We start from the raw sequence: 13,940 nt of genomic DNA, 5'->3' as shown, positions 1-13,940 counted from the left end.
TTACATAGCCGTACTTAATTTATTTTCTTTAGACCATTGTAGTCTTGTATTTGTGAAATTTTTAGGGTGTTTTGTATTTTTTGTATTTTTTCGCTAAAATTTCACTCTATTTTTGTTACGTAACTCAACCGATGACTTTAAAATATGTGAAATGCTAGTGGAAAAAAAAGTTGATTAGAGCTCAAATGTAAAATGAAAAATATAAGTATTGGTGAAAATTTACATCCAGTTGTTATCATGTAAAGCTTTTAGGGGAGAATTAGATAATTTGATATATTTAACTAAATTATTATCTAACGGATTTTTAACTATCAATTTTACATAAAATCAATTGCATCCGAGTCTTTATCACAAGTAAAAGACATTAATTATTTACCATTTTATCTTATTTCAGTTGCAAATAAAAATATATATTTTCAAAAACTTCAAAAATAAAAATATATAAAACCTCAAATAATAAAAGAAGCAATATCGTGTTAAACCAAATCAATTACATTACAAAATGATTTTTTTTTAAAGAAGAAAAGAACAAAAAAATGTTAGTATAATTATCTAGAATTATAGGAACAATTATAGATAGAGAAGATGATTTTTTTTTTAAATAAAGAAGAGCATAAAAAAATTATTAATAAAATTAGAATGACTTTCTAACATTTATTTCGAGTGTTTTTGAATTTGAGCTCGTTTTAAAAATATAAAAACTTTTGTTGAAAATAAGTGAATACAAAATAATGAATTGGGGTAAATTTATAAATAATTTTGGCAATTCCATTGAATGGAGCTCTCCATGAGAGAGTTCCATCAAATACTTTACCAACTTTCCAATATGGTGAGGATCATGAAAGTTGGGGTCTTGGGGAAAAAGAGATTTAAAGACATGTGGTTCGGTACCACTGCATAATTGTGATAAAATGGAATAAACCTTTTTGAAGCTTCCAATATTATGTAAAGGGTCTTGTACGCTCTTTTCGTCTTTTCTCTCTCTCACGTTTTTTCAAAAAAATTTTCATAGAAAAATACTACTCTTCTATAAGTAAATTTACTATTTCATACTTAATATTTTATTATTATTAGATGAATTGTGTTATTTTGTTCCTATTTGACTTAAATGACTATGCATACTAACTCAAAATTCATTCATCATCATTGTCGAATGAAATTTTAATAAGATTATATCAACATTTGAATTAAACAATAAATGAATTATCAGTCGAATGCATGAATATTATTTTCTTCTTTTTCTTTTTTCTTTCTTTCTTTTAATTTTTTAATTTTTATCTCTAGAATGATTAAAGAAGACCACCCACATAAAATTATTAGACCGAATTAAAGATAAATAAAGGAACAATTACATATATAAAATTATTAAGTTATCCAAAAAATATTTTTAAAACACATCCAAAATCATAAACCTAAAATTTAAATTTAAATTTAAACATTAAAAATAAAATTAATTTTTTATATCTTATTTGATTAAAGTTCATCTAATATTTTTTTTAATAGTTAGAATTTTTTCTTACTTATTTGAATATTAATGCTTTAAAAATTATTAAAATGTACGTAAAAATTCGTTTTTGTTTTCAATTGTAACACATTTAAAATTATTAAGTGAAACACAAAATATTTTTAAAATACATCTAAAATTATAAATAAAAAATTTAAATTTAAACGTTAATTATAAAATTAATTTTTTATATCTTATTCGATAAAAACTCATCTAATATTTCTTTTTTTTATTATTAGTTGGATTTTATCTTTACTTATTTGAACATTAACGCTTTTAAAATTATTAAAATGTATATTTGTAAAAATTGGTTATTTTTTTCAATTATTACACATATAAAATTATTAACTTATCTATAAAATATGTTTGAAACACATCCAAAATCATAAATCTAAAATTTAAATTTAAACGTTAAAAATAAAATTAATTTTTTTATATCTTATTCGATAAAAACGTATCCAATATTTTTTATTTTTTATTAACGTTTTTAAAATTATTAAAATGAATAATTAAGCTAAGTTTTTTAGATCTTATTCAATAAAAGTATATCTAACATATTAGTTTAAAATATGATCTCTTGTAGTGTGGGTTAATAATTAAAACCCTTAAAGATTTACTTTTTGGATTTTAACTTTTAAAAATGTTTTCACACCAAAACGGTATTTTTTGTTTTGAGACAAAAGTTTGAATCTTTCCTACTCGTTTATATATGTTTTTTTCTCATCTACATTCACCCAATGTATTTCTCTCGTTTTTGCCCGTTTTCTCTTCCTTTTTCCATATGTTTTGTTGTTAGAATATCTATTATTTACCTCCAATTTATACATACATCTCTTGAAAAGGTAATTTTTTTTTATTTTTTATTTCATCTGACCATTTCGATTTTTTATCTTAGGTTTAATTTTTGTATCTTTGAGTATATATACAAGGTAATTAAGGAAAAAATAGAACTTTAATTAAAATTAAAATATGTATTTATCAAGGTTCTGAAAACCGAATTGGATCGGTCGGTTGAATCGGTTTAACTGCGAACCGGTAGTTTAGGCGATTCGATTTATTAGTAGAAACCGCTATTTTAAAAACTGGATACAAACCGCTGAACCGGTCGAGAACCGGTCGGTCAAACCGGACCGAGACCCGGCCGGTTTTCAGGAAACGGCGCCGTTTTCATTTGTTGAAAGGAAAAAAGGGATTTCACGCGTTTGGCTCCCTTCTCCAACAGTCCAACTCCTTCCTTAGTCATCAGCAAAATGCCCTAGCGTCAACCAATCTTGTCGCCGTCTGGCGGAGTGAGAGACTGCTGCTGCCGCCTCCGTCACACTCAAGAACTTTCGTCTTCATGCTATCGGCGTTCGTTACTTCTCTCTCACCATCCCCTGTTCGCTCTCATCAGTCACCTGTTCGCTCTCCATCCCCTGTTCGCTCTCATCAGTCGCCTGTTCGCCGTCGTCCGTTGCGCTCAACCGCTCTCCGTCGTCCGTCGCGCTCAACCGCTCTCCGTCGTCCGTCGCGCTCAACCGCTCTCCGTCGTCCGTCGAAGGTCAATGTTCACTGCTAGTGCTTGTTCCTCGTGTTTTTTTTTTTATTGTCTGTTCAGAAACCAAACCCTCTTCATGCTTGTTCTTTGATGGTTAGTGATCGTCGTTTTTTAATACTCACTATTGGTGTTTTGTTTTTCATTTGTTGATGATTATTGATTAAGTGATGTGTTGCTGTTTTGTTTTTTTACTTTGTGCTTGAGTTAATTGGATGCTCTGTCAGTGCTTAGTGCTTGTTCTTGGTTGATTGGCTTTGCTCACTACTCTGGCTTGTTCTAGCCTATTCTTGATTAATTAACTCTGTTAGTGGCTTATTGATTGATGCCAAATTGGTACTGGTAAAAAGTTACTGGCTTGTTCTTGGCTTTTTTGTCTGTTGTTAAGTTTCTTGATTTTGTGCTCATTACCTCATTCAGTGCCTTTTTTTATTGTTAATCATTGTGCTGAGCTTGTTAATCAGTGGCTTATTGATTGATGCTAAATTGGCACTGATAAACTGTTACTGGCTTGTTCTTGGCTTTTTTATCTGTTGTTAAATTTTGTTAAAGTTTCTTGATTTTGTGCTCATTACCTCATTTAGGGCTTTTTTTTGTTGTTAATCATTGTGCTGAGCTTGTTAAAATTGGGTTAAAAACTTTGTTGCTAATGGTGGAAATTTGTATATTGTTGAATGCTGTAGGCAGAATTTGAATGTCTCTGAAGTACTTGGATTATTGAATTTGAATGTCTCTGAAGTCTGAAGTAGTGATTTGTGATTTTGAATATCTCTGATTACTTGATTATTGATTTGTGTTTTGAATCTGAAATTTGTGATAATGTTTATTGAAATTTTGTACATTTTCATTGCTAAACTCTTCAACTATGGATTGTATTATATGCTGCTAGATTTGAACTCATCAAAGTTCCCTGAATTTAAGTTCTCCTTCGGAGGCACATATTCAATTACCAGTGGATTGATAAACAATCCTGCATCACTTGGTAAACATGCATCTGCCTCTAGCTAATTCAATATAAATAGTGAATTTATTTATTTTTTTAATTCTTTACTAATTCTTTTGTGCTATAAGTGATTTGTACATATCATAGTAAAATAAAAAATAACATTAGTTACAATTGTTTATTGAAAATGTGCAAACTTAAGTCATGAAAGTTGTTTGTATAATGTGAGATCTCAATGAATAAGCAGCTTTGCATTGTATTCAATGATTATTTGAACCTTCAGTGTTGTCTTCTTATCTATTTTTATGCTATTAATTCATCTCTACATGTTGCTTGACGTATTCTAAAATCGATCGAAAGGTACTGTTATATCATGTCTTACCTATTTGTCAAATATATTAGTATATTATTGTAATATTAATGTATTTATGTGATTAATTCCTATATTAAGGAGATGGATTCACCATTAGTATTACAAGGTTTGTTCAATTTGTTTGATCTTTTTTAATTCTTTACATTAGGAAAGAGATGAAAGATATATTCTTGGCTGAATGACATAGTTGTTATGAGACAAAAAATAGGTTGAGTTATATTTTAGGATGTTTATTTATAATTTATTTATTATTATATTCTAAAATGGTTTTTTCGGTTGAACCATCGGTTGGACCGGTTGGACCAGTGAACCAGTAAACCAATGACTAGAGTGGTTTGATGACCGGTCCGGTTTTCTGAACCTTGATTACTATTGATAAATAATAAATTAGAGAATTTGATAGAAATTACCAAAAATTCTATTACTGCTTGATTTTGTTTTCATATCAGTGGTGTGCTTCAAAATAGTCGCGTTCTCTTCACTGCGGCAAGAAGCACAATTTCCATTTGTCCGTGTTCGTTCAAAAGTGCTGTGAAAAAAATGCGCCATTCATATTTCTCCTATGTTAGAAATCTAACCCGATTCCGTTCACGTTCACGTTCTGCTGCATACTCTTCCTTCTTTTCGGAATTCGATGGAGATTCTACACTCGCAAGCCTCAAGCTTAAACAATCCCCTGCTTCAGGTAATTCTGCACTCTTTTGTTTTTCGGGGTGTTGTGTTTTCTGAAGCTGAATGAGCTAAATTTAGAGTTTTGTTGCGGATTTCGTTTATGGGTAGTGTTTTTTCAGTCTCAAATTTGTTTTTTGTGTTTGTGAATATTTTGGTGCAGATGATTCTTCTAATGTGGCGTTTAAGAAGATTTCTTCTATTTACTACGGTAAGTGTTTGATGAAATTCCTGGAAGAAACTGAGAATGTATGTTATCGGTTAATTGGTGTATTGTTCAAGTGCTGAGCTTGTCTTCTCTTTTTCCCTTTCCTAAAAGGTTATTTGTTGTATTGTTTCGTACTGTCAGGTGATAGTATCTCGGTGAAGAAACCCATGTCTAAGAGAAATGATAATGCAAAAGAGTCCCAAAGTCAGCCAGGTATATCATGGCTCTCAAACATATATAACAATAATTTATTGTTACAACGGAAAGGACATTCTCGCAAAAAGAAACAGAGACACTTGTTTGAATTTTCCCAAGAGAACCGTTTTAATAAGTTGGTTAGAATTTGTGCAAAGGTACTTGGGCCGGAGGCTACCATTGCATTGTTTGGTAAAGTTGGACGAGATCCAGGGATCAAAGGGTACAACGCACTGATAGAAATGTGCATAGAAAAGGCTAGGGAAAGTAGTGACGAAGACATAGTGATAGAAGAGTTGGGGAAGGTTTTCCATCTTTTTAAATTGATGGGTGAACGAGGATTTCGGCTAGAAGAGCAATCATATCGTCCACTTCTTTTGTATACTATTGACATGTGTATGGTTGAAGAGTTTCATTTTTTCTGTGATGCTATCAAAGACCAGAATGCCAGTTTAATTACCAGACTCGGTTACTACGAAATGATGTTGTGGTTAAGAGTTAATAATGAAGAAAAGATTCAAGAAATCTGTAATCTCATTGCAGAGAATGATGGTGAAGAAATTTCTGATTTACGAGGTGGGTGCATATGCTTTTCTCCCTCATAGCATTGGTTTGTCATAATTTGTTTCATAGAAGTTGTGTTCAAACATCTAGCTTTGGATTATCCGTAGCAGATGTTGACATATGCAGTTTCATTTAATGAGACTGTGAATTTTAAGTGACATGGTCAGTGGTCAATTACTGCAGAAATGAATGTTAAGTGACAAGTTGTCGCTGCTGGTTCTGCACATCGTTGTTCAATAATGATAGAAAATTCTGTTTTGTGTAGTACCTTAAAATGGAAACTTACTTTATTCAACTTATGTTGCAGAAAATTATTTATTGGCTCTTTGTGAGAGTGAGCGGAAGAAGGAGATATTGGAGCTATTGGAAATCATAAACATAAAAAAGCTTTCATCTGTAGAATCTGTAGAAAAGATATTTCAGGCATTAGGAAGGCATCAATTGGAACCTGTTGCGGAGAACTTCCTTTTGGACTTCAAAACAAGTGGTATGATTACAATATTTATCTTCTCATCACCTATTTGGATTTTGCTAGACATCAAACAATGTTTCTGCTTGCAAAAAAGGAAAACTAATTGCATATGATATAGCTGTTGTATCTCTTGAATTATGTTACTTAAGTCTTTCGAATTTGGCTCCTCTAAAGTATAGGGGATCAAAACTGCAGAACTATAGCCTCTTAAGTCTTTCATACATTCTGCATTTTACCCTTTATATTACACAAAGTACTCTAGAGGAACAAAATCCCAAGCATTATATGTATAAATGGACATATATTAAGATTGCAGGTTTCTTTTTTCTTTGTCAATTATTAATGTACTGAATTCGGGTTTTTTTAATATAACACCAATTATCTAAGTCATATTGTGATTCTGCTGAAGAATTGAGGATTGAATTCCTCTATAAATCTTAATTGGTGTATATCTTGTACTGAGATTCTTATGCATTGCAGATTATGAAACAAATAATATTACAAACTTCATTGCAAGTTATGCTGTTAGCATCCCAAATTTATCGGTAAGAAAATTCTTGCATATGTCATTGATAATTTCCTCAAGTCCATGATACCATCAAGCGCTTTCCTTCATCCATTTTTCTTTCTCTAAAAATATATCGCCAGTTTTACATTTTCATGATACTTCAGATTGCAGTGATGATAGAACTTTTATGAAACCCATTTAAATTTCTTTTAGCATACCTAAGTTATGATTTTTTTTGTCAACTTATTTTTAATTGTCAATAAAAATGGAACTCCACACAGAGGCATTTACAGGCTTTTAGCCTATTATACACTGCTATAAGTAGAATTTGTATGTTTTTGAACTAACAAAGATTATGATTGAGAGTTGATACTCACACCTCAGCTATGGTTAGAAGCCAATATGGTATTTACAATAAATCAGTAATTGTAGCTCTTCATTTACTTTGCTGGACATGGTTCTTTATCTTTTTCCTTTCATTCTTGTTAATTTTTTTATTTCATTCTAGGTTGATTTTATGCAAATTTGGTGTATGGAATAAACTTCTTCAAAGTGGCTTTTACTGTAGATTTATTTTGGAGACATTCGAGACTGCATTTTATTTAATAATTCCCCCCTGTTCTATTTAGCAATTCCTTCGTAACTGTTGTGAGATTTTACTTCATTGTGTTTGTATATTAAACACTCCATAATTGCATGTGCATTTTTGAACACAATGATAAGGTGGTACTAGTGCTTTTTTGTGAACATTTGGCATAATAATTGTACGTGTAGTTATTGTTATGGACTTTTATGTGTGTTTGTGTGCATTCTCATATTTATTGTTGGTATTGTGAAGGTTGAGAATGTCATTACAAAATTCAAGGATTTGCACCAAACACTTGAAGTGTCACCTTCATCCTCATCATATGAGAAGCTAATTTTACATAGCTGTACGTTGCGCGAGGTATGACCATATGATTTTTGCACTTTCTGTAAGAGGAAATTAGAAAGTCCAGAATGAAATAAAAAATAAGAAAAGTGTCAATATGTCATCTCCAAAAACACAAGCCATTGAAAGTGCACCCATCCCATATCTTTACCATTTAGAGGTTGACAAACATAGTGTGGCCATGTTACTTATCTTAAAATATATATTTTTATTTAATGGAAAGAAACATATATTCACAGAAACAAGTAAATTCTTAAGCACTTTTTTCTATTATAGTGATCACAATGACATTGCTGGTACTTTCCTCTTCTGTGATTGGCATAATTCCTCTTTTCATTATCTTATCCAATATGCAAATTCACAATAAAAGTCCATGATGTGTCAATTTCTCTCGAGTGAATTTTGGAGATTAGTGATTTTTGTTTCTAATGCAGGTGCGTGTAGCTCTTGATATTGTTGATGAAATGTGTGAAGGGGGCTTGACTTTATCAAATGAGATGTTACAGTCCATATTACAAACTTGTGAGGAAACATCTGAATATAATTTGGTATGACCCATCATCCATGTAATCACTCTCTTCTTTCTTCATTCTCTCATAATTTGTGTTTTTATATGTTCCATCAATTTTCTCCGATGGATGTAAACTTTTGACCTTTAAGCTTATTGTTTTGTTGTGTTATGTCTATATCTTTGACTTAGAAAGTTTTGATGTTACTGTAAAGTGAAGATCCAGTAAAGATCATAATAATAAGTAATTACTCTATCTTCTTCCGGTCCTGCAGTATATGTTCTTATTCAAGCTTGAAGGAAAGGTGAAATATAGCCTCTTCAGTCTTCACCATTTTATCTTAAAATTTATATTGGCATTAATTGGATTCTTTTCCTCTTGGCCATGAAGTTCTAATATCATGTCAAGGAATCAGTAGACTTAAAAGCTTAGTATATTAGGTGAAGATCCAAGAATACTTTTGTCTCTATGCTCTATATCACAAATTTTGTCTTTCTTGCAATTTTCTAGTGCAGAGGGGTTGCTTAGAATTGACCAGCTCATCTTTTGGATGACATAGCTTGCTCTACCCGCCTTTACCTTTTGGAAAAAAACAGTGACGTAATTTTTCTTTTGTTCTCTTGCCATTAAGTAAGGATGCTTCAATTTGAAATTATTTTGCACCTCCATTCTTTTTGCATTCATCTCTTCTCATTAATTTTTCTCTTTTTTAATAAAAATGAAAGGTAAGTGATAGAAACAGGTTTGTTTGTCCCTTTTAAACTAGTTTAGCAGGTTTAGGAGCAGTAGTGCTAGGCCTAGCTGCTGCCTATGAAATACTAGGGGTTAGTTAATTTTTAGTCAATTAGAAAATTCTGTTCAGTTTGTTAGTTCAGGAGAAGAAAATTCTCTCCAGAGTTGGTTAGACCCAACAGTGTATTTCAGTAAGGGGTTGTGATTTACAATCCCTAGTTCATCAATAAAATCCCCTATTTTCTGCTAGATCTCAGTTCCTGTCAGTAAGCAATATATGTAGAGCTGGAATCAATTATTCTATAACATCTTGGATAGTTTACTGTTCTCACATGTAGTTTGTTTTATTCTTTGGTGTATTCTCAAATAAAGGTTCATCGGATCTTCTCTACAATATGCCAGTACAATCTGGAGACAAATGATAAGACATTCAGATGTATGATAGACTTGTTCTTGAAGATGAAAGACGTAAGTTGTACCCATTCATTTTCATTCTTGTGCTTATTGTTCACCAGTCTTTTACTGATTTTAGCTTCATCTTGCTAAGTATCCACTGTAGCTGTATTTTAGTGAGTTGCAGTGAAATTTAGAACGCCGTTGATGTTATTTTATTTCATAATACAGCTTGAAGGTGCATATAGAATGCTCGATGAAATGGGGGAACTGAATTTGAAACCATCAGCTAGCATGTACAATACCATAATGGCAGAATGTTTTAGAGAGGTGATGTTTCTTTAATGCCTCTGTTCTATAGTTAATATGCTTTTTGTGGTTTTGCAATGAGATTGGAATGCTTTCGTTGAACCTAAAAAAATGGTTCCATTGAACCTTTGTTGTTATTTTTTCGTTTCGTCTTTTTAAATAGTTATAGGTTATGGACATGAGTATATGACACAAATCTTTGAGCAGGGTCATTCCGACTCTTGGGCTTTGGGCAAAGAGAAATTTTACCAAACTACACTCTAGAAATCAATAGTTGCATTAAGGGATAACTCCTTGTATCTGTAAAATAGTACGGTTATCTGGGCAATCCTTTGCATACAAATGATTTCTCATGAGTTGAAATATGGCTGCTGATAATGGATATAGTTTTGACAAGTTTTGAAATGCTGAGAAGTCCTTCCAAAATGTATTTGAATCACATCTATCCTACTTCAGCATTAATGCATTCCTTTTCTCACCATTTTGCTGAAAATTTTCAGAAAAACACGAGTGATGGGGTCAGGGTCCTTGAGCACATGCAGAATGCTGATGTAATGCCTGATTCAGAGACTTTTAGCTACCTGATTAGCAACTCTGAAACTGAAGAGGATATAGTTATGGTAAGTTGGGATTTATAACATCATAATAAACCCATTTCAGTCATTTTTTGATCTTCAATTCTGTGTGTGTTCAGAAGTTTCTAATATTTCTTATGTTCTTTCTTCTAATATTAACTCAGACTATAAGATTGATTGCTTCAACATTTTTATCTAAGAAATTTACTATCTTAGTATTTCCATTGCATTATCATGAACCAACTCTTAAATTTTTCGATAGACACATGAATGCTCTTTATATGAAATATGTTTTCTAATGCATGCATCTCTTTTGGGTTTGATGTGTGAATATTGCATAGGCTTATCTTGCATTTCGCATGTATAACTTTTGTCTGCATGATTTTTTTTTTTTTTTTTGGGGGGGGGGGGGGGGGGGACAATGATTTAACTCTAGACGGTTTTGGTCATTTGAAGCTCTTATTATGTCACGGATCCAGAAATTTGATAGAGGAGGGGACGAAAATTAAAATATTATATAATCAAATATAATATTATATATTCATTAATATATATAATTATAATTAATATTTTTTTGATTAAAAAAATACTAATAAGTGCTTGTTATATAAAAAAATTATTTTTTATTTTGGATTCGATAAAATATAAAAATTATCTAATTTTTATTAGCTTACTTTGTTAAGTATTATTGTGACAGTATGTTATATTTTTATGCTTCATATCATAAAAAAATATACTATAAAATAATATAAATAAGTTATTCTAATAACTTTGTTATATGCATTTAAAACATATTCATGAATAAAATATATAAAATATAATTGTTTTAATGAATTTACTTAATATGTTATTAATATAATATCATGAGAAAAATAAATAAATTTTAAAATAATTTACTTTCATGTATGTACTATAAAGAATTGTTTAGTCATTATAAATATTAAAGTATTTTTATATGATAATAGGTGTGAAAATTAAGAGAAAAAATATTTAAAAAGAGAAAAAAAGTTTAAATGTTTAAAGATTTGGAAATTTATTTAATCGAAAAGTGATTAGCAATAATATTTTTCTCAATTTAAGGATTGTTACTTGTTTTTGAGTTTAATAATTTAATTATTTATCTAAGATAATTACTTACTCTATTTTTCGAATAAAATTATATAATATATAATAACTTTATATACTTAAAGTTGTTAACTTTGTTCAAAAAAGTTGGGGGGGCCAAGGCCTATGCTCTCCCCCCGCGCCCGGGGGGCGCGGATCCATCCCTGATACTGTCTTCAATCATCTCCACCAACAGCTTAAGCTCTTGTGTTGAGGCACGAGTGTTTTTTATATTTTTAACGGGGTTTAGTTTGATTTCTATGTTAGAAAATAATTGCACCACAGAAAATAATCTGTTTGGATATGCCTACATCAACGGAGCTACATAAAATTAGTTTTAACTTAGGTATGCCATTTTGATAAGCTGTCTATGGATGAATGCTTACAAATGTATGTTCAACTTTATGCTTGTAGTATTATAAAGAACTGAAGGAATCTGGAATCAAACCTACAAAGCAAATTTTCATGGCCCTTATAAATGCTTATGCTGCTTGTGGACAGTTGGAGAAAGCAAAACAGGTACGGGTGCAAGCAGCATATGCTGCTGCTTGAGCTATCTATCATTTGCTTGAAAGACAAGTAACCTTTATTGTGACTAACTAATCCTCCATTGTAGGTAGTGTTAGATCCATTGATACCACAGAAGAACTTGAACCAAATCAAGTATGTGCTTGTTTCAGTTCTTGCAGCACATGGGCAACTGTCTGAAGCTATTCATTATTACGAGGAAATCAAGAAAGCTGGACATAATTTGGAGCCAAAAGATGTTATGAATCTCATTGTAAGGTTTTGAGCATATTATCGGCTTTTATAAAATTTTTAACTTAATATGATTCATAATCAACGAATTCAACATCCATAGGAGAAGACTCGGTCCGATGTAGAGCTGGACAGGTTGCTTCTTCTACTTGAGGAATTAAATGATACAGATTATTGGAATGGAGCTTGCTGCAGAATCATCTTGTATTGTATTTGGAACAAGGATATAAGGTTCCATCTTTCTATTCCCACTTTATTGAAACTTTTTTTCACCAGAAATGCATTCTATAGTTTACTTATGCTCACTATATTTCGTGTCAGTTCTGCTGTCAACTTGTGTAAGCTCCTCAAGAATAAGTACCAAAGCGACGAACTGGTTACAGAAGTTCTCTGCGATAAGCACCACAGCAATGAATTGGTTATGAAAGTTCTCTTTGATAAGGTTCGCCTTTGCTTCCTTCCCGAAAAATATTCCTAATCATACTCCTATTACTATAAAATAAAGTATTAAAAACAGTAGATTTTTTTTTTGTCTTGGAATCTCAAAAAAAACAACCAATACTTCCCTTATTTAGTGTTTAGGAGGATTTTTAGGAGAATCTATTAGTAAAGTAAATCATTTATCTATCTCTATTGTATGTCATTATTGGTTTCACAACAATTGTGTCTGTATTTGTATAGGTGTTCTCTCTCATCAACGGGTCAGAGTCGAGCCATTTGCAAGCGAGCCTTGAACTGCTTTCTGAAATCAAGGATAAGCTAGGCCTTGTGCCTCCAAAGGAATATCATGATTCTCTGCTAAGTGCTCATGCCAAAACCTCTGAATTACATAATGCTAACTGAACAAAACATTGAGCTAAACTAAGAAGGGTGAGTAGGTGAAGTACTCTTCAGTCTTCACTTGACTTCCTATTAATAGGGGCATTATATCCAAATGTGTACAAATAACTCACAAAATTTGGGGTTGAGGTGATAGATAGGTAGGTCTTTTCTAAAAGGGCTGTTCGAGAATTCAAACATCTGATATTGCAGCTAAAGTAGGCATGAAGTTGCGGTGTACTAACATTTTTCTCTCTTTTCTTTGTTAATATAATATCAGAAAAATATTAATCATACTATGTTTATTTTTGATGATGTACGTATGAGTAATTTTGAAACTTGCACTGAATATGCAAGCTGATAGGGGGCACCTATAACAACAGTCGGATAAAGTGGAAACTGGAAACTGGAAAGTGGGCTGCATTTTGAAGAAAAGAATTGCAGTTAAAATCTTAAAAGAAAATCATTGTTCATTGTTATGATCATTTGTTACTGCGACAATGCTCAGGTGCAGTAGATTTTTATAAAAACCAAAATTTGCACAACAAATTTGGCCATCAAAATTGTTACACTCAGCTATAAAATTTTCACAATTTTTTAATCCATAGCTAAGCATGCTGTTATATTTTCCAATTGAGGCTACATGTATCTTCTTCTATATGAGGCAGTTTTGTTTGAGTCAAACATCTACTAGGAGCTAGTTTTGTTAACAGAATTTTTTTTCCATCCATATTATTCAAAATCGAGACTTTTGCTCAAGGGGAATTAAGTTTGTATCACTTGAATCAGATAACTAAATATATGCTAAACAAAGAAAAAGAAAAACATTTTAAGAGTGT

The 13,940-nt window shown here is 31.4% G+C and overlaps 1 protein-coding gene across 5 annotated transcripts; it reads left to right on the top strand.

Annotated features, from left to right (window-relative positions):
- The first annotated feature begins 2,733 nt into the window (after positions 1–2,733).
- Positions 2,734–13,400, top strand: LOC130983224 (pentatricopeptide repeat-containing protein At4g04790, mitochondrial-like). Of its 5 annotated transcripts, none has more exons than XM_057907420.1 (16): positions 2,734–3,044; positions 4,804–5,039; positions 5,187–5,234; positions 5,373–6,002; positions 6,298–6,477; positions 6,943–7,007; positions 7,809–7,916; positions 8,336–8,449; positions 9,515–9,610; positions 9,767–9,865; positions 10,345–10,464; positions 11,938–12,042; positions 12,140–12,304; positions 12,386–12,513; positions 12,604–12,724; positions 12,964–13,400. In XM_057907420.1, the coding sequence occupies exons 2-16, from the start codon at positions 4,895–4,897 to the stop codon at positions 13,123–13,125; spliced, it is 2,286 nt and encodes a 761-aa protein (XP_057763403.1). In that variant the 5' UTR covers positions 2,734–3,044; positions 4,804–4,894; the 3' UTR covers positions 13,126–13,400. The 5 variants fall into 5 exon arrangements, with proteins under 5 accessions (XP_057763403.1, XP_057763402.1, XP_057763401.1 ...); XM_057907419.1 differs by having other exon boundaries at positions 3,928–5,039; XM_057907421.1 differs by lacking the exon at positions 2,734–3,044 and having other exon boundaries at positions 3,060–5,039; positions 5,373–5,444; positions 5,585–6,002.
- Positions 13,401–13,940: the final 540 nt, after the last annotated feature.

This window comes from Arachis stenosperma, chromosome 5, assembly GCF_014773155.1.
Source record: "Arachis stenosperma cultivar V10309 chromosome 5, arast.V10309.gnm1.PFL2, whole genome shotgun sequence".
NCBI classification, from domain to species: Eukaryota; Viridiplantae; Streptophyta; class Magnoliopsida; order Fabales; family Fabaceae; genus Arachis; species Arachis stenosperma.
This window is presented reverse-complemented; position numbering and strand designations above follow the sequence as displayed.